Source organism: Myotis daubentonii, chromosome 1 (genome assembly GCF_963259705.1).
Source record: "Myotis daubentonii chromosome 1, mMyoDau2.1, whole genome shotgun sequence".
Taxonomy (NCBI): domain Eukaryota; kingdom Metazoa; phylum Chordata; class Mammalia; order Chiroptera; family Vespertilionidae; genus Myotis; species Myotis daubentonii.
This window is the reverse complement of record NC_081840.1, coordinates 102,785,688-102,812,423: the sequence shown is the minus strand read 5'-3', so window position 1 is coordinate 102,812,423 and position 26,736 is coordinate 102,785,688. Positions and strand designations below refer to the sequence as shown.

General features: G+C 43.3%; 1 protein-coding gene and 1 long non-coding RNA gene across 3 annotated transcripts in view; one reads left to right on the top strand and one right to left on the bottom strand.

Annotated features, from left to right (window-relative positions):
- Nucleotides 1-26,736, bottom strand: part of LOC132211217 (uncharacterized) — a 1,824,365-nt gene that overhangs the window by 1,313,371 nt on the left and 484,258 nt on the right. The window lies entirely within an intron of this gene.
- NRP1 (neuropilin 1) overlaps nt 1-26,736 on the top strand; it is a 171,758-nt gene that overhangs the window by 44,605 nt on the left and 100,417 nt on the right. For both annotated transcript variants that reach the window (XM_059712800.1, XM_059712791.1), the window contains exon 3: nt 26,297-26,478. In XM_059712800.1, the coding sequence (XP_059568783.1) occupies nt 26,297-26,478 (182 nt within the window). The remainder of the gene's footprint in view (nt 1-26,296; nt 26,479-26,736) is intronic.

The window sequence follows — 26,736 nt, the reverse complement described above, 5'->3', positions numbered from 1 at the left end:
CCTGGGCAGAGACTTGGAGCAGAGGCCACAGGACTAGCTAAGGGATGGCTCTATTCAAGTTTCTGCCTTAAAATGAAAACTCTGCAGCTAATCCCAGGACATGCATTTGACCTCCAAATCACCCTTCTAGTTTTCTTTTTACCCTGCCATTTATCTCCTAGGATTGATCTTTTTTCTTTTTTAAGGCCCTGACCAAAATTCATTTCAACCAGATTTAAACACTGATTTTAAAAAGTCTGGGTTAGAGAAAGAATGAAATGCACCATGTTGTTTGTAGTACTAGAGACATTATGGGACTACAAACATACACCCTATCTTGAGACATTTCTGAACTTGTGAATGAACAGACCTCCTGGGGGGAAGGGAAGTAAGAAGGAGGCTGTGGCAAACGTGCTACTATAGAAATGTTCTCACATTATCTTCAACTGGCACAGCTTCTGTTTCTTTTCTCTCCAGCACACATGCTAGTAGTTCACTTCCTAGTCACCAACTTCAAGATCCAGACCCAAGTCTGAGGAGTCAGCTCTGTCTATACTACTACACATACTCTCGACTCCATTCAGGCACTTCTGTGCAACCCGGGTTGAACAATCCAGGACATAATTCAGTAAAGGACCACCTAAGATACTAGCGGTTTATCAAAATTGACTTGCTGCTCTAGTATGAGGTACACACAGCTGCAGTAAAGACATCCTCACATGTCACAGGATATACCACTGTCCACTCTCCTTTAAAGCCTGTAAAATATACCACTGTTCACTCTCTCCTCTCTCAGCTTTTCAGAAGAGTGCCACATAAATAAATAAAAGTTAGTACCACTTTTTTCACCAAAAATTTTATAATATCTCCTTAATTACAAAGCATAATGGGAGTACAAAACAATAAAGCTTTTGTTAATAGTCCTCTACCATTTGTACAGAAAATTTCCATTGAAGAGGTCGATATTATTACTGTTCAAACATTTGCACAGACTGTGTTTAATATGTCTGTCAAACATTAATGGGAAAGTATTTTTAAGACATTGGATTTTAAATAAGAAAAATTACAGAACATCAAATTGAAGTCATTGTTTTTAATGACTGCCAAATCCAACATTATTTCTGTCTCAGAAGTATTTGAACTGCTAACCTGTGTTCCTGAGTGTATGTTTGCCAGTAAATAAATAGGAAGGAATTCGGTACTAACTGATATAAATGACATTTGACTTCTAAATTTATAAAAGCCCATTTTAAGGTTAAAAAATTATAAAGCCTATGTGTGTGTTTACTTAGTGAAAATTGGCATTTTGCCTATATCTGGGAAGGAAAATTATTACAATCTGAGTCATTAAGAAAAATAATCTTAATCAATGATACTTTTATAGTACAGCAATAATCTTACTATATTATACAAAAAATATTAAAGGAAATGTCAGTTGGCATAAAATTACATAGTAGTGAGGAGGGTGGGAATAAGATAAAATTCAACATAGAAATTTAACAGTTTCAAAAATAGGAATATTCTCTATCTAAAATTTGGAGTTGTTGGCTGGCATGGGTGGTTTATAAAAGAAAAATAAGTAGAATAAATTAAAGTCTTTCTTTGGCATCAGAAAGCCAACCCTCAAAGTAGATGTGAAAAATGTTTGTGTTAAATTGTCACCCAGACATTTCATTTGATCTCTGGCTCCATCTCAGGGCAGACCTGGACCTGTGCTTTCCCTGCCTCGCCCCTCTCTCTATTTCCTGGATCCAGCTGTACAGAGCCAACTTTTTTTTTTCCATGACAAGACCCTAGCTCTAGATTGCCTACTCCTGAATCCATAAGAGGGGCAGAGGCTGGGCCTGTGGACATGGAGGGAGGAAGTATGCACAGAAGGTTTAGAAGGGTGGATAACGGAAGCCTAGTCACCAATCCTGCCCTTTGTGGCACAGACACTGTCTCAGGTCCCCAAAACACAGCGGGAGAGCTTTTGAAATGCATGAGTCTCTTCAAAGTGCTCAACCTCTCTGTAATTGCTAAAATAATCATATCTCCATAACTTTTGAGCGAGAAGTGGTTTCTTTACTTGTATTGCTTTTAGTCAGTCTAATAAATTATTTATTAAAATTTATCTCTTCTTATAATACCAAAAAAAGTTAGAAACTTTAGGGGCATAAAGTTTCCCTTTCTATGGTTACCTGAAGAGCTCTTACATGAAAGGGGAATTGAATGTGCTCTTAACTTGAAACCATAAAAATCTTAGAAAAAAACATAGGCAGTAAAATCTCGGACATTTCTTGTAGCAATATTTTTTTCTGATACATCACCTGGGGCAAGGAACACAAAAGAAAAAAATAAACAAATGTGATTCCATCAAACTAAAAGCTTTTGCATAACAAAGGAAACCATCAACAAAATGAAAAGACAGCCCTGGCTGGCTTGGCTCAGTAGATAGAGCTTCAGCCTGCTAACTGAAGGGTCCCAGGTTGGATTCTGGCCAAGGGCACATGCCTGGGTGGTGGGATCGATCCCCAGTAGGGGGCGTGCAAGAAGCAGCCAATCAATGACTTTCTCTCATCATTGCTGTTGCTATCTCTCCCCGCTTCCTCTCTGAAATCAATAAAGAAATATATATATATATATATATATATATATATATATATATATATATATTATTATTATTATTATTTTAAAAATATATTTTATTGATTTTTTACAGAGAGGAAGGGAGAGGGATAGAGAGTTAGAAACATCGATGAGAGAGAAACACCCACTGGGGATGTGCCTGCAACCAAGGTACATGCCCTTGACCGTAATCGAACCTGGGATCCTTGAGTCTGCAGGCCGATATTCTATCCACTGAGCCAAACCGGTTAGGGCAAGAAATATATTTTTTAAAGAAAGAAAAGACAATCCACTGAATGGGAGAACATATTTGCTAATGATACATCTGATAAGGAATTAATATCTAAAACTTATGCAGAACTTATACAACTCAACACTAAAAAAATAAACAATCAAAAAAAAAATGCAAAGGACCTGATTATACATTCCTCCGAAGAGGACATACAGATGGCCAATAGATGAAAAAATGCTCAATCTCATAAGCCACCAGAGAGATGCAAATTACAAACACAATGAATGACATATTACTTTATACTTGTCAGAATGGTTATCATCAATAAATCAATAAACAAGTGTTGGCAAGGATGTGCAGAGAAGGGAACCCTAAAATGCTGCTGGTGGGAATGCAGACTTATGCAGCCACTGTGGAAAACAGTATGGAGTTACCTCAAAAAATTAAAAATGGAACTGCTATGACCCAGTGATCCCACTTCTGGGAATTTATCCAAAGAAACCCAAAACACTAATTTGAAAGATTATTTATATCCCTATATTCATTGCAATATTATATACAATAGCCAGAATTTGGAAGCAGCTCAAGCAGCCCAGTAGATGAGTGGATAAAAAAGCTTTGGTACATTTACACAATGGAATAATACTCTGTCATAAAAAGAAGGCCTTCTTAACTTTTGCGATAGCATGGATGGACCTGGAGAGCACTATGCTAAGTGAAATAAGTCAGTCAGAGAAAGACAAATACCATATACTTTCAGTCATATGTGGAATCTATGAAGATAAACTAACAAAGTAGAAACAGACTCATAAATACAAAGAACAGACTGATAGCTGTCAGAGGGGAGGGGTGTTGCAGGGCTGGGTGAAAAAGGTAAAGAAATTAAGCAAAAAAACACAACTCATAGACACAGACAATAGTATGGTGATTACCAGAAGGAAAAGGGGGGTGGAAGGGTAAAAGAGGGGATAAATGGTGATGGAAGGAGACTTAACTTGGGGTGGTAAATACACAATACAATATAGAGATAATGTATTATAGAATTGTACACCTAAAAACCTATATAATTTTATTAACCAATCTCATCCCAATAAATTCAATAAAAAGTAAAATAAAGCCCTAACCGGTTTGGCTCAGTGGATAGAGTGTCGGCCTGCGGACTGAAAGGTCCCAGGTTCGATTCTGGTCAAGGGCATATACCTTGGTTTCGGGCACATCCCCAGTAAGAGGTGTGCAAGAGGCAGCTGATCGATGTTTCTCTCTCATCGATTCTAACTCTCTATCCCTCTCCCTTCCTTTCTGTAAAAAATAAATAAAATATATTAAAAAAAAAAAAAAAGCCGAAACCGGTTTGGCTCAGTGGATAGAGCATCGGCCTGCAGACTGAAAGGTCCCAGGTTTGATTCCAGTCAAGGGCATGTACCTGGGTTGCGGACACATCCTCAGTGGGAAATGTGCAGGAGGCAGCTGATCGATGTTTCTCTCTCATTGATGTTTCTAACTCTCTATCTCTCTCCCTCTCTGTAAAAAAAATCAATAAAATATATTTTTTAAAAAAAAGTAAAATAAAAATTAAAAAATAAATGTGTTCTTAGGATCAATGAGTAGAAACTAAATTAAATACTGGAGAAATATTTATTGAGGGAACAAGTACAGGACAAAGTAAGGGAGAGGAGATAGTCCCCAAGGAGTCAAAGATGGGATGAGCTCCCCATGTGGTCCCTTTCTTTTTCCTGTAGGCGAAGCAATGCCTTGTTAGGAATTTTAAGTTAGAAGTTAAGTGATGATTATAAAGACCCTTTTCTTTATCACCCAAAAAAACAAGATATAATGAACATTTTGTTTTTTGTCATAATGCAGTGGAAAGTTCTAGCTCTTCTACTAACTAGATTTGAAATATTGTTATAGTCCCTTTCAGTGTTCTGGGCTCTGGTCGTATCTACGCTAATAAAAGACAAAAACGCTAATTGACCGTACCTTCACTATGCCCTAAACTATGCCCAACAGCCAATCAGAGAGACTATATGCAAATTAACCCAACCAAGATGGCAGCTGGCAGCCACGGAGCTGGAGCAAGCAGGAGGCTTGGTTGCCCGGGCGATGGAGGAAGCCAAGCTTCCTGCCTGCTCTGAGCTGGCTGTGGCCTCCACAAAAGGCAACAAAGTTTCAATTATAGAAGACAAATAAATCCCAGATACCCTCTTCCAGCCAGCCTCCACTGGGAGATTGGGTGGCTGGGGGCTGTGGCCAGCATGCAAACAGCCATCAGCCCTTCACCCAGGCTGGCCAGGCACCCCAGCGGGGATCCCCACCCTGAAGGGGCTGTGGCCAGCCTGAAAACAGCCATCAGCCACTCACCCAGGCTGGCTAGGCACCCCAGCGGGACCCCCACCCTGACCCGGGACACCCTTCAGGGCAAACCAGCCGGCCTCCACCCGTGCACCAGGCCTCTATCCTATATAATAAAAGGGTAATATGCAAATTGACCCCAACAACAGAACAACTGGGAATCACTGGTCACTATGACACACACTGACCACCAGGGGGCAGACGCTCAATGCCAGAGCTGCCCCCTGGTGGTCAGTGTGCTCCCATAGGGGGAGCTCTGATTAGCCACAAGCCAGGCTGACGGCTGCCAGCACAGCGGTGGTGGCGGGAGTCTCTACCGCCTCCTCAGCATCGCTAAGGATGTCCGACTGCAGCTTAGGCCTGCTCCCCTCTGGCAAGTGGACATCCCCCGAGGGCTCCCGGGCTGCCAGAGGGATGTCTGACTGCCAGCTTAGGCCCAATCCCCCGGAGAGTGGGCCTAAGCCAGCAGGTGGTCATTCCCCAAGGGGTCCCAGACTGCGAGAGGGCACAGGCCTGGCTGAGGGACCCTTCTGAGTGTGCAAATTTTTGTGCACCGGGCCTCTAGTCATCTAAAAAATGCAATATCATCTCTTTTCCCTTAGATCTTTCTTTCCCCACTGTAAAACTTTGCCAGTTCTATTCATGGTGACCACCTTTACATTAACTAGTTAGTAAATCCAGAGCATTCCTAATTCCTGCTCTCAGAGAGACAACCTAGAATTATCCACACCAAATGCATTTGTTAACTTAGTTTGAGCCTCTTTGACCAAGAATGGGCACAGGCTTAGGTAGTAGAATCCTACTTGTTTAGCCCAAGACAGTTACTAAAACAGCTTTACCAATCTCTGATTAAAATTAAATTCCTAACATTTATTAAGGCATACTAGAAGATTGCCAAATGTATCTTCATCTCAAATTTGTGTCATCATTTACAAAGTTGTCTCTCCTGGAATATTTTTATTATTTCTGAACTGTGACTAGTATAAATAATGTGACTTTTCAAAATAGCACATAAGAAATACTTTGTGATGAACACTAGTTCCACAGGTATTGTGGTACCTCTTTTGTAGTCCGGGACCCCTTGGGGGATGTCTGCCTGCCGGCTTAGGTGGGAGTAGGCCTAAGCCATCAGGCAGACATCCCCCTAGGAGTCCTTAGTGCTGCCACAGAGGTGGGAGAGGCTCCTGCCACTATTGCTGCACTTGCCAGCCATGAGCCTGGCTTCTTGCTGAGCGGCGCTCCCCCAGTGGGAATGCACTGGCCAGCAGGGGGTCAGCTCCTGCACTGAGAGTCTTCCCTCTGGTGGTCAGTGTGCATCACAGTGACTGGTCATTCCACTGTTTAGTCAATTTGCATATTAGGGTTTTATTATATAGGACTAGAAGACTGGTTCACAAAATTCATACACAGAGAGGGGGTTCCCCTCAGCCCGGCCTGCGCCCTCTCGCAATTTAGGACCCCTCAGGTAGGGTCCCTAGGCCTGGGTGGTGATCAGGGCCTATTGGGGCTTTTCTTTACCCAGCTGTTAGCAGCTGGACCCACCCCCACCACTGCCACTGCTTGCCATCTGTGCAGCACTGCCCCCCCCCCCCCCGTCCCCTGCCACCAGTCGCTTCCCTCTGCAGGCAGCAGGCATGGGGTGCGATGGCTTGGCTGGCTTGGGCCTTCCTCTGTCAGGCGATTGCTGGCCAGCCCCGCACACCCACCACAGCATTGTTAGCCAGTGGCCTGGGCCTCCCTCTGCAGGGAGATTGATCGTGAAACTCCTTGATAGATGGCTCCACAGAGGGAGGCCCCACCCATCTGCCGCAGTGCTGCCAGACTGGTAGCCTGGGCCTCCCTGTTTGGGGCGATCGATCGAGGGGCTCTGCTATCGATCGCCCAGCAGAAGGAGGCTTCGCCCACCTGGTCAGGGCTCCAGGATCAATTGCCATGCAGAGGCTGGGCCTCCTTCTTTGGGGCAATGATGGGGGTCCCCTCAACCAATCACATTGCACTCACCTTGGTTGGCCTGGCACCAGTGTGTGTCATAGTGTGGTCATCTGGAAGGTCGTCTGGACGGTCATTCTGCTGTTCTGTCATTTGGTTGATTTGCATACTATGCTTTTATTATTATAGGTGGGTCTATGTGATCAATGAGATATATGTTGGGTTAAACCAAGCTACTCTAAATCAAGGTTTCATACCCCTGGAGCTTCTCAGAGCCTGTAATATACTGACATAAATTGTGAATATTTATAATGGAACATTATCTGAAGCATTCCCAAATGAGTTGGGGGCAGAGGGAAGAAAACATATTTTCTCTTGAAGCATTTCTGGGGAACACATTTTAGGACCAGTCTCTCCCATTTCTGCTTGCTACTAAAAAAAAAAAAAAAAAAAAAAAAAATAGGATTAAGCACAACAGATTGGAGAGTGATGAAAAAAATAATAATATCATCTAGGTAATGTGCCATTACTAGAGGAAAAAGCAATCAAAATTAATTAAATATCTGAAATATGGAGTACTTTAAAAGTAATTCAACAATTTCAAGAACCTGCAATGTTTTAAATGTTTCCCCCAAAAGAATTCTCTCAAAGGGCTTGTTTTATTGTGCATTTGTAAGAAAGCATTTATTCGCCCGCTAATAATTCAAGAACTAAAATTCTGAAAAACTGCCTTGTTCCTATCTTTCCCTGTGCCTTTACACTATCAATTCTCTTAATAAACTTTTATTAATAAAGTGCAATAAACTGTACTCTCTACATTAAGAGCATTCAAAGAAATTAGATTGTTTAAATGTAATGAGATGTTAAATTATTTTATAAATTCTGGATTTTAGTGGGGGAAAATTATCTCTCCTTATGGAATAATTAAAGTATGAAGGTATAGCATAACCTTATCCCTCCTTTTGCCTACCTGTCTTGTTATTACAGCTGACACTAGTATTATCAAGGGGAACTTTTTATACCTTTCTCTAGCTGGTGTTCTGCTTAGAGAAGAGTGCATTTGGAAATGCTCCCTTATGCTAAATTTCATTTTATCCAACTTGACCATATTCCCTTTTTCTTTCTGTTAAACTTGCCATAGCAATGTCTTGGGGTTGGGGCATACTTTAGATGGTAGGGTGGGGGTTATATGATTGCCTGATTGAGTTAAATCCAATTTCTAACCACAGAGCCATTTCAGCAAGGTGACCCCTTATGTGGTCATGTGATTAAACTTAGCAAGATGGTGCTCCTGGTCTTAGGCTACTGGCAATATTTATGGTCACTACTCTCCTTTTTTCTAAACACACTTTAAGGTCTGAATAAATCATGAGGCCACCTAGATCATGAATCCCCCTCTTCTCTCCATGAGCTTGTTTCTAATACAGGTAAAGTCTTCTTCTATACAAGAAAAAAATCATGTCAACTAAAGTTTAGGCCAATAACCAATGATTCTCTGAATATGTTGGTTTTTATAACCATTTTGCATGTTGTAAAATAGAAAAGCCCTTAGTTGATATTTGCAGTTATTTTATGTCCACAGATATATTTCTCATTATATAAATTATTCCCTGTATTACAGATTGACTTTGGGTGCCAGGTTAGTAAAACTACTAGTAGCCCAGTCACTGGCAGCTAATACACATGCCTTTTGATATAACAAAATTTTAAATAATTAAAAAGAATATTCTAAGCATGAATGCATCAGACTGTAAGGATGACTTACAGCAAATAGTTTGTTGCTTTCTATAAATATTATGGATTAAGGAAAACAAAATACATCTATGACATGATCAATTTTTCTCATGTGCATTTTATTCTAGTATCATAAATGCATGAGGCCCTTACCTAAAAGATTAATTTTCTTGGCTTTGGTTAACTTTGGGTCTGTACTTAAGTAAACTGCACAGAAGAGTGCAATTTTGACTTGGGTCAGTACCACTGCCCAATCTTAAAATTCAGCTCACCCTTTCTTTCTCTACTGGTGTCACTCACTAAAAGAAGAAACATCTAATCTGTATTACTGGACCCTTTTTTCCCCCCAGAATTTCTTGCTTTCCACTTTTTCAGAAAAAAAAAAAGTGGTCATTTCAGGGTAAGAGACTTCTTCCCCACTCCAGAAGGAACCATCTTACCTACCTGATGCTGAAAGGGCTCTACTGTAATTACTGCACAGAAAAAAAAACCCCTCAAAAATAAATATTTGCCAACTTATTTGCCAAATCCTGCAGCTCTGACTAGCCCACTACCTAGATCCCCACTGAATAATTCGTAATAAACTAGGAGGATTTTTTTAAATCTTAAAATTAGCATATTAGATCCCATAGTCTAAAACAGAATTATTGCTTTATTTCCTTTTCCAAAGATTAAAAAGGAAACTTGAGGATCAAGATTTCAGGATGGTATAAGCCAGAGTCACTGCCTTTCCAGAGCTGGATGTTGCACCCTGGTGCTTCCACCATACCAATTAACGGGCCTTTCTGAACAAATTCAGCACTGCATGCTCATAGCACTAATCCAACTGCTGATCATTAAATTAGTTGGGCCATCAATGGAAATACCTAATGGATTTAGTGATTAAACACACACACACACAAACACACACACACATAGTGGTACATATAAATTGACTTCTTTAAATCCATTATTGACAATGGCTTTAATTGATTGAGTTTTGTTTGCAGTACTGGAGCAAGACCTACTGTCATTGCAACTAGTATTTTTCAGAATATCTGATTATGGTCATATTCTGAGTTAGTCATGTTCTGACTAACCCTAGAAGATAACAATAGCTAAATGTCCTGCACTACCTAAACTGTAGTTTGCTTTGAACTGAGTTGTATACATTTGGGCAAACACAACTGCTCCATTTAGCTTTCGATGTATTTGTCTCATTCCTTCTGCATTCCAACTTCACTTGGAAAGGGACCTCAAGCCCCTTCAACATTGCATAATTATTTCATCTAATGCTCCTGTTAGTTATCTTGTCCATTTTACAGGTGAGCAACTAAGGCTCACAAAAGTTAGTTAGTGACCTACCCAAGGCAGTGATCAGTGGCAGAGTGTGAGGACTCAGATCACAGTTGTCCCATCTTGGCTAATTTGCCTGGTCAGGCAGGGTGAACTCTTTGCCTTATTGTCCTCCTTGACACTTTATGGGAGGCCAAAGATGGTGATACTTTTTGATAGATCAAAGGTGCAGGAGTGGCTCCTGAGGACCCAGTTCTTCCTGCCCCAGCTCGCTTACTCCACGGGAACATGTTAAAAGAGACTCAGCTCATTACGTGTATATATATATATATATATATATATATATATATATATATATATATATATGTATTGAGTGGCCAGATTATTATGACCACCTGACGTTTGTAGGCAAATTAGCTATAATTTCGCACTGAAGTTGCTAGAGGGCCAGACCATTATAAATAGGGAAGCAGGTTGTTTACCACAACAGAAGAAGTTATTTTTTTCTGAAGATATGGGTAAACAACGTGATTTAACAGCCTTTGAATGTGGGATATATTCGAATGTGAGTGGCCAAATTATTATGACCACCCCATCAGTACTGCGTTGGGCCACCTTTTGCCTTTAAAACTGCAGCAATTCTTCTTGGCATTGACTCCACAAGATGTTGAAAGGTGATGTGAGGAATCTGACACCATGCCTGATGAATAGCACTGTCCAGTTCTGTGAGATTTGGTGGTTGTGGAACCAGCTGCCTGATGGACAAATGCTCAATTGGATTGAGAACTGGTGGTTGTGGGGGCCACTTAAGCAAGGTAAAGTCTCTCTCATGTTCTTGAAACCACTCCTGCACAATATGAGCACCGTGGCATGGCGCATTGTCTTGTTGGAAGAAGCCATCTCCATTGGGATACGCCTTCAACATGAGAGGATGAACTTGATCAGCAACGATACTTAGGTATGTTGTGCTATTCAGACATTGTTCCACACGAATTAAAGGGCCCAAATCATGCCAGGAAAACATGCCCCAAACCATAACACTGCCCCCACCAGCTTGAAGGGTTGTACTCATGCATGTGGGGTGCATGCTTTCATGCTGTTTTTCCCAAATTCTCACTCTACCATCTGCATGATGCAACTGGAAACGTGATTCATTGGACCACATGACTTTTTTCCAATGCTCGACTGTCCAATCCTTGTGTTCCTGTGCAAATTGAAGATGTTTTATCTTGGTAACTGCAGACAGCAAAGGTGTTCGAACAGGCTTTGGCTTCCATATCCCATATGATGCAGTGTACGGCTAATTTGCCTACAAACGTCAGGTGGTCATAATAATCTGGCCACTCAGTGTATATATATTTATAAAAGAGTAATATGCTAATTAGACTGGGAGACCTTCCAGGAGACCTCCTGGGGGGCAGTTGGAGGAAAGCAGGCTGGGAGGGGGGGCAGTTGGAGGCAAGTAGGCCAGCGGGGAAGGGGGGGAAGGTGGGGGTGATCAGGCCAGCATGGGGGGCAGTTGGGGGTGAGCAGGCTGGCAGGGGGGCAGTTGGAGGCTAGCAGGTGGGCATGGGCAGGCAGTTGAGGGTGGTCAGGCAGGCAGGCAGAGTGGTTAGGGGCAATAAGGCAGGCAAGCAGGTGAGTGGTTAGGAGCCAGAGGTCCTGAATTGCGAGAGGGATCACAGATTGGAGAAGGTGGAGCTGGGCTGAGGGACACCCTCCCTCCCATGCATGAATTTCATGCACGGGGCCACTATATACATATATATATATACATATATATATATATATATATATATATATATATATATATATATATATACTAGGGGCCTGGTGCACGAAATTCGTGCACTGGGTGTGTGTGTGGGGGGGGGGGAGTGTCCCTCAGCCCAGCCTGCCCCCTCTCACATACTGGGAGCCCTCAGGCGTTGACCCCCATCACCCTCCAATCGCAGGATCGGCCCCTTGCCCAGGCCTGATGCCTCGGCCAGAGGCATAGACCCCCATCACCCTCCGATCGCCTGATCGGCCCCTTGCCCAGGCCTGACGCCTCCGCCAGAGGTGTCAGGCTTGGACAGGGGACCCCCATCTTCCCCCGATCACTGGCTCTGGCCCCCGCCCAGGCCTGAGGCCTCTGGCCCAGGAATCATGCCTTGGCAGGGGACCCCCATCTCCCTCTGATCACTTGCTCCACCCCCCACCCAAGCCTGATGCCTCTGACCCAGGCTTCAGGCCTGGGCAAGGGGACCATCATATCCTCCCAATCCCTGGCTCAGCCCCCCACCCAGGCCTGATGCCTCGGCCAGAGGAGTTGACCCTCATCACCCTCCGATCACCAATCACCGGATCGGCCCCTGGACCAGGCCTGAGGCCTCCGGCAGAGGTGTCAGGCCTGGGCAGGGGACCCCCAGCTTCCCGCGGTTGCAGGCTCCGCCCCTGCCCAGGCCTAATGCCTCTAGCCTAGGTGTCCGGCCCGGGCAGCGGGGACCCGCAGCTGCAGCGGCCCCGTGATCGTGGGCTCTGCTTTAGGCCCAGGCAAGGGACCCCTAGCTCCCGGGACTGCCAGCTTCGACCGTGCCCAGCTCCCATCGCTGGCTCCACCCCTACTTCCTGCTATCACTGGCCAGGGCGGCAAAGGCGCCTGATTCTCCGATCATGGCTGGGGGGCAGGGAAAAGGCGGCCCCGCCTTTGCCCTGCCCCCCAGCTCTTAGCTCCCCCCTGGGTTTCTGATCACTGTCAGTGACAGGGGGCTTCTTCCTGCTTTCCCTTTTGCCTCCCTGCATTGTGCCTACATATGCAAATTAACCGCCATCTTGTTGGCAGTTAACTGCCAATCATAGTTGGCAGTTAACTGCCAATCTTAGTTGGCAGTTAATTTGCATATAGCCCTGATTAGCCAATGAAAAGGGTATCGTCGTACGCCAATTACCATTTTTCTCTTTTATTAGATAAGGATATCAACACTAATAAAAGAGAAAAATGGTAATTGGCGTACGAGCTACCCTTTTCATTGGCTAATCAGGGCTATATGCAAATTAACTGCCAACTAAGATTGGCACTTAACTGCCAACTAAGATTGACAGTTAACTGCCAATTAAGATTGGCAGTTAACTGCCAACAAGATGGCGGTTAATTTGCATATGTAGGCACAATGCAGGGAGGCGAAAGGGAAAGCAGGAAGAAGCCCCCTGCCACTGACAGTGATCAGAAACCCAGGGGGGAGCTAAGAGCTGGGGGTCAGGGCAAAGGCGGCCCTGGGGCCGCATTTGCCCTGCCCCCCAGCCATGATCAGAGAATCAGGTGCCTTTGCCGCCCTGGCCAGTGATAGCAGGAAGTAGGGGTGGAGCCAGCGATGGGAGCTGGGCACGGTAGAAGCTGGCAGTCCCAGGAGCTAGGGGTCCCTTGCCTGGGCCTAAAGCAAAGCCCACAATCGCGGGGCGCTGCAGCTGTGGGTCCCCGCTGCCCGAGCCGGACGCCTCAGCCAGAAGCGTCCTGCAGGGGCAGGGGCGGAGCCCGCACGATCGCAGCGCCACCCGCTGCCACTGCAGGTCCCCGCTGCCCAGGCCGGACGCCTAGGCCAGAGGCGTCAGGCTGGGCAAGGGGCCGATCCTGCGATTGGAGGGTGATGGGGGTCAACGCCTGAGGGCTCCCAGTATGTGAAAGGGGGCAGGCTGGGCTGAGGGACACTCCCCCCCCCACACACACACACCCAGTGCACGAATTTTGTGCACGGGGCCCCTAATATATATATATTTCCTTTTGGAAGGCTGAAAAGAGAGGAGCAGAGAGAAGAGAATATACTTTATAAGGAAAAGCACCTTAAAATAAAGATATAAGGATTTAAAACAAATAAGAAAGTAAATATATCCAAAATGTCTACTCTGTCACTTCATGATGTCTTTATATGCTATGTAAACCCATCTTAAGACAATTCATAAAGGTAATTATTTTTTTCCTGAGAACAGTGGAAAGTTGGCAAGTAGTAAAATTTTCTCTGAAATAGGGAGGCAAACAAGTTGTAAATGATGTTAATATCTTCCAGATGGCACAGTTTTACTTAGGGACTGAAGTTATTGTAATTAAAGGCATGTGAATTTTTCTATAAATACTGAACTTTGCAAGTTTGACACTGGAAGACTCCATCACTTCTGGAGCTTATTTTTTTAAGGGAGGCATTCTTTCTCTTCAATTTAAAATGAAGCTTTGGATTTCATAATCTGAGTTAAATCATAGAAATATTTCCCCTCTGAAGGATTTTTTAATCTCCCATGACAATAAATCTTAATTATGGAGTCAGATTACTCAGAAATGAAAAATTCAAACTCCAAACATTTTCTAAGAAAATTATACATTTGACCATTATTTTATACCATGTCTTGAATTCTTTAATATATTAATTTTGAATTAAGCTACTACCACTTTTCTGTCTCAAGACATACGTGTTGGACAATCTTAACATTTTTGTTTTGCTTCAATCAGGCGAGCGTGGCTCACTCCAGAACCTTGCCTTCCCTTTCACTGAAAGCACCACCTGTGGCTCAAGGCTCCTAAACCAACAGCCAATATGACATGAGAACATTGAAATCATTTCAACCATTGCTTTGCATACCCAGTCCTGTCCTTAGTCTTACCCTGGACCCTGCTAGTCTTTGCTCTATCAGGTGATATAAGTGGATGGTCTGGCTAGCCTTCAGTTTCTGTTGCAGCTTCAGAGCTTCATGTGTTCTACCAGAGCTTCGTCTGTGTGGTGGGCAGAATTCAGAGAAGTGCCCCCAAGATCCTTGGTCCCTGGTGTACATACACCTTCTCCCAGTTATTCAATCAACTATTTATCTTGGTGCTGCCTCAAAGGGATTTTGCAGAATTAAGTTGCCAAGTCAGCTGACCTCAAAAAAGAAACGTTGCCCTGGGTGAGCCTGACCTAATTAGGTGAACCCTTAAATGGGACGGAGCTTTTCTTGAAAAGCTGTAAAGCATGAGAAGAATTCATTGTAAGAGAGCCCTGTTGATATCTTGACTTCAGCCTTAGGATACCCTGAGCAGAAAGTCTCAGCCATGCCATGCCAGACTTCATTTATAACCATCCTATATAAGAAAAAGCTAATATGCAAATAGACCAAATGGTGGAACAACCAAACAACCGAACAACCAGTCGCTATGACGTGCGCTGACCACCAGGGGGTGTGCGCAGAACATGGCAGGCATCAGCAGTAGGTGGCAGCGTGTGAAACATGGTGGGCGTTGGCATGTCGGGATGGTGGAGCAGGTGAGTGGGGACGCCAGACTAAGGCAGGGCACCAGTCACTATCATCAGGGCAAGCCTCTGGTGATTACTGAAAATTCTTTGCTCCCATGCACTGCAATCCCACCCGGCACTCACACCCGCTGCCAGCACCAGAGCCACCGCTCACACCCACTGCCGGCGCCTGGCGCCGGCCTTGATTGCTCGATGTTGTCAGCGGGTGTGAGTGGTAGCTGCCAGCCCCACTTGCCAGTCAGGGCTTCTTCATCTCCCCCTGCTCCTGAGGAGTGATCACGGCTGGCAGCCACCTCTCGCACCCTGCTGGCAACGACCCCACTCACACCCGCTGTCGGCACCAGAGCCACTGCTCGCACACACTGCCAGCGCTGGCCCTGCTTGCACCCACTGCTGGTGCCGGCCCCAATCGCTCTGCGCCGTCAGCAGGTGCTTGCAGGGCCAGCACCGTCAGCACATGGAAGCGATGGTCATGGGACCGGGGCTGCTGGCAGACAGGGGACTGGGGACCATGGCAGGAGGGGCCTGGCGGGGGCGTGGAGGATGGGCTGAGACCCACTCCTGTGCCCACCACAGCCTGGTGGCCCATAATTCCTTTCAAGATGCACGAATTCATGCACTGGGCCCCTAGTGAGCTAATGAATGTGTATCATTTTAAGCTATTACATTTATCGTAATTTGTTACACAGCAATAAGAAACTAAATGTCTAGTACACACTTGATGTTTACCATCTCAGTTTCTCCCTTTCTGAATTGGTCTTGACCAGCTATGACTCATTGCAGCTCTCATAATCCCCCACACAATAAATTATTATCTCTTTGCATTACTCCAATGAAAGCCATTTAATATCTCTTTTAATTTTACCCCCATACAACATTTTTTCTTAAACATTTTCTTTCTTCACTTTTCTAGTACCTTTTTTCTTGGGGCTGTGATCTCTTATACATATTATTGTGTTATTATCTAACCTATTAATCATCAGTTTTCTATAGCTGCAATAAAATTGTTGATATTCATTATTATTGCCCTTATTATTGTAATTCAGCATTACAAAAACTTAAGTATGAAAATTTTAATGTCATTTTTACTGTATTCTGATTATTTGAGACTGTGCTATCTAAAAATGGTACATACAGAAATCTTTACTAAGCTTAATTAGAAGAGTCACATTCTGGGAAGATGTTAGTTGGACTATAAGGTGTTTCAATTTACTGGAGGAAAATTACCTGGAAGCTTGTGGACAAACACAAGATTAATATTGTGCGGGTCTTTGCGGTTTAAAATGACAAAAGACAGAAGTGTTTGCAAAAATTTTTGCAGTTTTTATGTCCCAAGAGTGGTAAGGATTTGGCATCCCATTTACAATCAGTGGGCTTGGTTGCACAAGAGATGATTTGGCTTAAATCCATCCAGCAGCCACTGAGCAAAGCTGCCTGGTCTTTTTAGCACTACACTCTCCCCAGCTGTGTGGCCTGTGCCCAACCAGCCAGGTGGTCATCTATGCATTCTGCAACCTGTGCTCATTTTGAAGCTAAGCAGACAGTGAAAACCTTGGACCCTCAGTTTACTCATAGGTAGAACCTGAGTTTGAGAGATAAGATCAGTACAGGAACTCAATGGTGAGGAAGTGGAAATGCTACTAAAATGCTGCTCCCCTGCTGAAATGAATGGGGTTATCAATATGTCATAGGTAGCTACCCCAGCTGAAAAAATGTCACCTAGGCCCTGACAATGTCAGAGCACATGGTAAAAATATGCATAAACATATAACAAGTATAAATTTAGTCATACTATGGATTAGAAGTAAGGGGTGTATCAAAAGGTTTATTAGAAGTAAGAAAAACTGAATTTTAGAAAGTGTCCTAAGTGAAAATGAGCCCATGCTCAAAGAGTAATATACTATACTCCTGCTTCTAGTACACAGACTGCATACAGAAAGAACAAAATATATATACACACATATACATATTGAAAAAATATATATTTAGGGAAAATATTTGATATTTTAATAAAGAAAAATTGCTTTATAAACTTAGAAACACACTTTAAAGGGGAGTGTGACAGTATAATAAGCAAAGCAATATTCTGTTAATAGGAGAAATTTAAAAATTGTTTACAGATTTAGAATGGCTTTCATAGAAACTGGCATTTGATCAGAGGCTAGGATCTGGAGGACAAGAGCCAGTTGATAGCCCGCTCTCTGTTCCTTTGAAAAAGTGGAGGGATTCTCTGGTGCAACCTCAGGCCCTCTCCCTGCTCTGAATCTCAGATGTGCCAATTTCATGCTAAGGGCATGCACCAGGCTAGTGCAGGCCCTTGTGTGGTCAGAGGGGCCTGCCCTTTCCACCTATGTATCCTGGGTAGTAGATGGAGCTATCTGTGTTCAGGCCCAGGGTGCTGGCACTAGGAAGAAAACAAAATTACAGTTACCACTTAGCGCTACTCCAGCATCTACCTGTTCCATCTCTTTGACACAGTCTGGGATTGGGTTCTTGTCATGTGGTCTTTGAACAGCCAGCTGGGCCGGAGGACCAGTATAGCTTTAGGAGAAAGCCCATTCAATGGCCACCATCAATTCCACTGAAACTTTCAACTCACATGATTCCCTGAAGGTCAAGAGCACCCTCTCTGTCTCTGTAGCTCTCTCCCTCTTTCTCTCTTATACAGATGCAAGTATACCTTTGCACACCCAAGATGTTTGTTTATATAGCTGTAAGCATACTGTTAAGAAAAATGAATGAAGTTAGTTGATATGCCATTTTTCTAGCAACAACAACCAGTTTGAAAATTAATCAGGAGTTGTTAATGAATAGTTATAAACTAACTAGAGGCCTGGTGCATTAAATTCGTGCATGGGGAGTGGTCCCTTCAGCCCAGCCTGTACCTTTCCAATCCAGGACCCCTCAGGGATGTCCCACTGCCAGTTTAGGCCTGATTTCTGGGATCGGGCCTAAACCCCTAAACCGGCAGTCGGACACCACTCTTACAATCCTGGACTGCTGGCTCCTTACTGCTCACCTGCCTGACTGTCCCTAACTGCCCGCCCTGCCAGCCTAATCACCCCTAACCACCTCTGCCGGCCGGCCTGGTCGCCCCTAACTGCCCCCCCGCCAGCCTGGTCACCCCTTACTGCACCCCCTGCCAACCTGGTTGCCCCCAACTGCCCCCCTTTGCCGCCTGGTTGCCCCCATCTGCCCCCCTCTGCTGGCCTGGTCACACCTAACTGCCCCTCCCCTGCCAGCCTGGTCACCCCCAACTGCCCCCCCCCCACCAGCCTAGTTGCCCCCAACTGCTCCCTCTGATGGCGTGGTCACCCCACGCAGCCTGCCATTCAGTCATTTGGTCATCCCTCACTAACTCCCCTGCCAGCCTTGTGGCCCTACGCAGCCTGCTGTTCCTCCCTCCGGTTGTTTCAGTTGTGACGGCCCCTGGCTTTTTATATATGAGGATAGGGCATATCCATTCCTCATCTGCCAAAAATATGTATCAAGGGAGTGACAAGAACAAATATTGGAATCAAATTTGCCTAAAGTAAGCAATGTTGAAAGGATACACATTATTTCCTGCATATGTGTCTCTGACCCAGTGCTCCCCAAGGTCTGGGCTTTTGGACTGGTACCACTTGATAACTGTCTTCCTGGATCCCTGTAAAACAAACATGTCAAAATCTCAGCCCATGGGCTGCATGCAGCCCACAATGAATATTTTTGTGGCCCAGCCAATATAAAGGTATATAAGAAACATTTTAATAAAAATGTCATAACAATTTTTACAATATCCTGTTATACATAACTAGAGGCTCAGTGCACAAAAATTTGTGCACTTGGAGGGGGTCCCTCAGCCTGGCCTGTGCCCTCTCACAGTCTGGGACCCCTCAAGGGATGTCCACCTGCTGGCTTAGGCCCACTCCCTGGGGGATCAGGCCTAAGCTGGCAGTCAGACATCCCTCTGGCAGTCCAGGAGCCCTCGGGGGATGTTCACTTGCCAGTGGGGAGCAGGCCTAAGCTGCAGTCGGACATCCTTAGCGCTGCTGAGGAGGCAGGAGAGGCTCCCACCACCACCGCTGTGCTGGCAGCCATCAGCCTGGCTTGTGGCTAAGCAGAGGTCCCTGTGTGGGAGCATACTGACCATCAGGGGACAGCTCCTGCATTGAGCATCTTCTCCCTGGTGGTCAGTGTGTGTCATAGTGACCAGTCATTCCCAGTCGTTCTGCTGTTAGGGTCAATTTGCATACAACCCTTTTATTATATAGGATAGAGGCCTGGTGCAAGGGTGGGGGCTGGCTGATTTGCCCCGAAGGGTGTCCTGGATCAGGGTGGGGGTGCCACTAGGGTGCCTGGCTAGCCTGGGTGAGGGGCTGAGGGCCATTTTTAGGCTAGGCAACCCCCCCAGTGGGGACCCTCACCCTATGTGGGTGTGGCCAGCCTGGGTGAGGGGCTGAGGGCCATTTTCAGGCTGGCCACATCCCCTTCAAGGTGGGAGTCCCCAATGGGGTGCCTGGGCAGCCTGGGTTAAAGGGTAATGGCTGTTTTCAGGCTGGCCAAGCCCCCCAGTATGGACCCTCACCCCATGGGGGTGTGGTCAGCCTGGGTGGGGGGCTGATGGCAGTTTTCAGGCTGGCCACACCCCTTGGCAGCCCAAGCTCCCAGCCTCTCCTTTTTTTCCTTTTTTTTCTGGGATTTATTTATCTTCTATAATTGAAACTTTGTAGCCTTGAGCAGAGCCCAGGTCCAGCCAGGGCAGGCAGGAAGCTTGGCTTCCTCTATTGCCGGGGGCAATGCAAGCCTCCTGCTAGCTCCAGCTCCCTGGCTGCAGCCACCTTAGTTGGGTTAATTTGCATACTTGCTCCTGATTGTTTTGTGGGTGTGGCTTGTGGGCATGGCTTAAGCCTAGCAGAGGGACTATTAATTTGCATGTTTCTTTTTTATTATATAGGATTATTAATAACAAACTACAATGTTTGCTAATGACTGATTACAGCAGGGGTGGGCAAACTTTTTGACTCAAGGGCTACCATGGGTTCTTAAACTGGACTGGAGGGCCAGAACAAAAGCATGGATGGAGTGTTTGTGTGAACTAATAAAAATTCAAAGTAAACATCATTACATAAAAGGGTACGGTCTTTTTTTTTTTTTTTTTTTTTTTTTTTTAGTTTTATTCATTTCAAACGGGCCATAGTTTGCCCATGGCTGGATTACAGTAATCATGTTGCATTCATTTCCCTTATGCCCCTTAAGCGCCTTATGTGAAGGCTCACCATTTCTCTCCACTAATACTAGCAGTGAATATTTTAGTAGCCGATTGCTACGTCATTAGTCTTGGGCTGACTTGTTTGGTGTGCGCAACAGGAAATATTTTCGCTTTCGGAGAACAAGAAAAATAGGTTCATTTGTGTTACGCTCATTAATTTGTGTAGTTATTCAGTGTCTGGTAAGTTAATGTTCAAGAAAAAATATTAATTTTTATTAAAATGTTCTATTATTTTGTGTTAACAATTACTCATTTATTTCAGCCCTCTATTGAAATAAAGCTATGTTTCTATGAAAATTGAAGTTTTTGTTTTTTTGCAGCCCACATAAACTTAAACCTTGTTTATTTGGCCCTTGTTAGCCTTTGAGTTTGACAACCTTGCTGTAAAGACTGTCAGATAATACAGCTGAGAGCATTTTGTAACATGAAAATTACTGAACAAATGGCAAGTATTATTGTCAGCATTTCAGAAAGTATGAGATCAAATCTGTTTTATTTTAACTTTCCAGTACTTAAAAAAAAATTATACAATTTCATTGATTCAGTTGCTCAGAAAAAAGGCAAAGCCTTTTATTTACTTTACAAACAAAACATCATAAAAGATAGTGTTTTCTGACCAAGAAATATAAAATTCTTAGGTAGGTAATAGGTCCTGATTTTCTACTTTCTATATAGGTAGTTAGTGCTTTTCAAAATAACTTTTATCTGATTAAAAAGGAGCACTTGTCCATTATAAAAATTTTGAAAAATTCAGAAATAGCTGATGAAGATAATTTCATTACCCTGATATTATTAAAAGCTTACTAGCACTTACTAACAGCTGAGCATTTTCCCTTTCAGTTCTTTCTCTACACATGAATGAGTTGAGAATATACTGCACATAGCATTTTATGTTCTGATTTTGAGAGAACATATGCATATGCATTTTCCTGTTATAAAACATTTTTCATTGAGCATGCTTTTTAATGGCCGAACAATATTCCATGATTTGAATTTACATACATTTTCTTGTTTCCTTCCTGTTTGCCTTATTTCTATTTCCCCCATTATTAAATAAAGCATCAAGCAAGTTTTTTGCATAAATATTTAACATTATTCCATATTATTTCCTTAGAATATATTTTTAAAAAATGCTTTTGCTGAACAAGAGGCTATGAACCTTTTAAGTCTTTTCATATATCTTGCTTAAAACATAAGCAAAACAGAACTGGTAGGGGTGAATCAGATATAAAATCACTCTAAAATACAGATGTAAACTAATTGGCTCCTCCTAGCTCCATCGACGTGTTTTTCTTTCTAAATCCTTTTTCTAATAGTCTGAGAGAAAAATCTGTTCTTCTCTGGAAAATATGTAAGGTGATTCTTGGACAGTAGCATAGTAATCCTTACAGATTGTTCAATTGGGGTAGCTATTAATGCCTTGTGCAGAATAAACCAAACATCCAAAGAAACACATTTTTGCAGGTGAAAATTATGTTCGCCAACATTATTTCTCGCTCTGGTTTATGATGTTAGGGATCCAATTTCTCCATTATTAATGTATATATGCACATGGGGATAGAATCTCTTGGAAGGAGATTAAAAAGATAACACCGCCTAAATTCCTCCTTCCTAATAATTCCAGGCCATTCAGAAGCAGTGAGGGGCCTGGTACAGTGGCTCACTACACAGACAACACCCTGCAGAGGACTAGCTTTCTTCCTATTAACAGGCTTCAGTGTGGAGAGTTCTGGGATCACTGACATCCAGAAGAGAAACTCCCACTTCAGTAAAGTGTGCTGTTTGTATATTCAACACTGCCTACCTAGAGAACCTCGGAAACCACTCTTTGGTAACTGAATACATTTCTCATTTCCCATCACTTTTCCCTCCGCTATGCCATTTTCCTAATACCATATTCAAACTTTCCAAAAGAAAACATAATCTCTGGATAATCCTTTCAAGAATTCTTAGAATGAAACCTTTACTCCTTTGTCATTCCTATGGGAAACCTAACTCATGGTTACTCTTAGGATGCAAAGTGTTTTCATCACCCTCAAGTAAGGTGAGGGTGGGGGGATATGTAAGCAAAAAGGCCTTTAGCTTCAGGAACTTGCACTCTAAAGCTAGGGATACTCCAGAGATAAGCCACCAGCATTTCACATCCCAAGACAGAAAACATGGGAAAGTTGCTTTTAATTCATTGTAAAAGGGTTGGGTTGAGAGATCTTTTCATTACTCCCCAGTAAATATAGGCTGCTTTGCCATTATTAGTGCAGAAAGGAAAAGCTTTAAGGTAGAAGGCTTAAGGAAAGAAATGGAAGGATGGCTAAAGAGGAGAGAAGCCTCTGAATATTTTAAAAATCCACATGATGTTCACATTCCGGTAATGGGGAGGATGAGGTGTGAGGAAGGGCTTTTCTAGCTGGGACCCAGGATTAGGCTTACACTGAGAGCAGGGAGGGCCCTCGCAGAAGGGTAGAGCACTAGAGACAGACGCGGTTTCCTTGCCACTTAGGCAGTGGTCGGCAAACTGCGGCTCGAGAGCCACATGCGGCCCTTTGGCCCCTTGAGTGTGGCTCTTCCACAAAATACCACGTGCGGGCGTGCATGTACAGTGCAATTGAAACTTCGTGGCCCATGCGCAGAAGTCAGTATTTTGTGGAAGAGCCACACTCTAGGGGCCAAAGAGCTGCATGTGGCTCCTGAGCCGCAGTTTGCCTACCACTGACCTAGAGCATTCTTCTTTAGGAGCAGAGCTCCAAAGGAAGAGATAAGTCAATTTTCCAAGCCCTCCTCTAGCTCTTAGTAATTACATGTCCAAGACACAGTTTCCATTTCCCACTCCAGCTGTTAACGATGGCCTTAAAAGTGTCACCATTTTCACCTTTGTAGGTCTCTGTCTTTGCGAATGGGGAGCTTGATATTCCAAGAAACGCAGTGGTTGCCAAGGGACAGCAGTAATAGAGCCCTGTGCTGTGGCCAGGTTGGGGGCGAGGGAAGGGGATGGAGCAGGGGTCTGTGCAGGAGCAAAATTTGCAAACTCAGGATTGTGGGCCTCAGGCCAATGAAGACTTGGTGCGTTGCTGTGGTGACACATTTAGTTTCTCGGAGGGATCTTGGCACACTAGCTGCATTCCTGGCACCACGTTTGTCAGCAAGAAACTTAGGGAATAGAACAAGTATCAACTCCAGAGGGAGAGGCAAGCTGCTTTCCTAACTTCTTTGGCAACACTACCCTTTACAACTTGTGCGAATACACCCTCCTGAATAGTTACATGAACTGCTATTTGTGATACAGCTCTTAGGAGCCCTGTTGGATGGTTCTTTGAAGGGAAGTGCTAAAATGAGAGCACCGTTCCAGTTTATACATGTAACTATTGTATCCATGAATAATTCAATTCCCTAAAATTGGCATTTAATAATGACATCTCTTGCCTGGAAGAGTATGTAGTCCCTCTCTCCCTTTTAAAAATAGTTTTTACTGTTGCCAAGAGGAGAGCCTCCTATTTCCTATTAGAAGATATATATGTTAATTAAAGTGCTAGCTTTGTTCCCTGTTCAATTCCCTAGCAGGGTGCTAGCAAGTCCTCTCACACCTGGCAGAAAGGTGTTCTCACAGAAAGGCCCTTAGTTCTGCCGAAAGCCTGCTCACCTTTCTTATTTGTGGCTGGAAGGCAAAATGCACTAGGATTTAGCCACTTGGTATTCAAATCATGTCAGGATTCAAGTAAAAAGCCTATATTGCAGAGCTAGATGCACAGTCACCAAGACAAACACAATCAACAGTTCAAATCATAATTCAATTATACACAAGTATGGGCAAAACATGCAGACCTGTCTAGTCAATGAAGCAGTGGAGATAAAAGGCATTACCACATAAATGCCAACTTTGAGGCTTTACTGAATGCAGAGTTGCCGTTCTTTCCAGCTGCACCCCCACCCTTACCCGCATTGCTTTCTTCATCCTCCTCATTCTCCACTTTTACTTCTCCTTTTCCATCTTCTTTTAAAATGCACAGCATCTCCAAAAGTATTGAGAAAGGAACAATTGCTCTGGGTATTTTCCTAGTTTTGCAAAGGGACAGTGATGCGGGCAGGCCAGTAAGGGCTACTGGAAACATGGGATGCAGTAGAGGAAATGCAGTTAATGCAATAATTCTCATGCTAATGTTTAGTTCCATCAATGTCAGCTTGATTTTCTCCTGGGCAGACACAAAACTGGCACACAACTATAACTGATGCATAGTGTCATTTTTAATTTAGAGAGCATTCAACTGTCCACTTTAACTAGTGATATTATGTTTGCAGTTGTCTCCTAAGACTTTATATCAACACTAGAAGCCCAGTGTGCAAAATCGCGCTGTCCTGCTCACCCGCACGCACCCCGCCCATCCGCTGCCCCCCCCCCCGCGCCCCCCTGGCCGCCCCCCCCCCCCCCCGCACCCTGCCACACATAAAGCCCAGCCCACCCTTATCAGTCTTTGGTAGTTTCAGATAAGTAATGTGTCCTAGACAGTTTGAAAGGGATTGTTAAAGATGGCATTGATCTCTTTTAAATTTCCAGATACAGTTTATGCTACTGCCATATTTTAGCCATTACTGAAATTAATAGATCCCAAGACTTTTGAACCAAGTTAAACACAGAAATAAAGGTTTTAAATGAAAGAATTGTAATGTTTTTATGTCAGTTCTCAAAGAAAAATGGAAGACAAATCAGATTATTTCTTTCCTAGTGACTTGGTAAGTAATAAGAAAGAGCAAGACACTAAGAAATGTAAAATTCCAAACAAATGAAAATCTTTCTGTTTTCCTGGGGACTCTTGTTTATTGGAGATAGTTTTTCAGACCTTTTAGAGAGAAAAAATGTCCAAGTATATCTGTTACCTTAGTGCAATATTTAGAGTATAATATTTTATTGCCACTTCCTTTAGCATTTGTCTCCTTAGTGTATCATTAAGCCTGAATTTTTAAACATCACATCATTTTGGTATTTCCAAATGTGTTATGTTTCCTTTTTAAACAACAATATTATTTTAAATGTTCAGGCTGATGGGTATAAACAAAGTTACTTGCTATTTTAAAATAGACTTCTTTTCTTTGGAGAAATTACATTCTGCAATTCAAGTGTAGTTTTGGAAGAAGATGATCTGTGTTTGAACTAGAGTTTTCCTAAGAAGTCTGGCATTTGCTGGTATTGGGTTAAACAGTAAAGGATCTCTTTATTATTCTATGGCCATATGTTTAGAGGGTCGCTCACAGAAAGTATTGTTCATGGAAAGCTCCAGCTAAGGAGACATTTTGAATTCATAAAAGAACTGCATAGTTTGAAAAGAATGCATAGCATTATGTATTGACACCACACCACCAGCGACAAAGGAACAGAATTTAATAAGAGAGAATGGTGCTCATGAGATTTCTCTTTTTCTTGTTAATTAGTTACTTTAACTACATTGTCTGCAAGTATAATGGACACCATTATTCTTAATAGTTCTCTATTGCCAGATGATGTATACAGACATCATGTAGTCCATTTTAATTATTTCATTTTGCTAGATTCTCCCCTCCCTGTAATACAGTGGTGAGTGCAGGTAGGACTTTTTTTCCTGACAGACTATGCTGGACAGTACTGGTTTCTAAATTTTTGAAATTAAAAGGGTACTTCTTGCTAACCTAATGGTTCCTTCCATGTTTCTGTGCCAGGTATGACTATGTGGAAGTCATTGATGGAGAAAATGAAAATGGACGTTTATGGGGAAAGTTCTGTGGAAAGATTGCCCCTTCTCCTATAGTGTCTTCAGGGCCATTTCTTTTCATCAAATTTGTCTCTGACTATGAGACACATGGTGCAGGATTTTCCATACGTTATGAAATTTTCAAGAGAGGTGAGTAACCTAGAGTAAAACAAATACAACTAAATGCTTATTAAGATTGTTTGATTCATGAAAGACAAAGTGAAAAGAAAGACAAGGAGTAAATGCTATTATCCTTTTGAAAAAAAAATCATGTATTCTCATTATAGAAATGTTAGAAATACTTTAAACAAAGGGAAAGTATCCATTATATGGTGGAAGTATATTTAAATTAAAAAAATACTTTATAAATCAAAATTGCATGATTCTAATGTGTTTTATATGGCATTT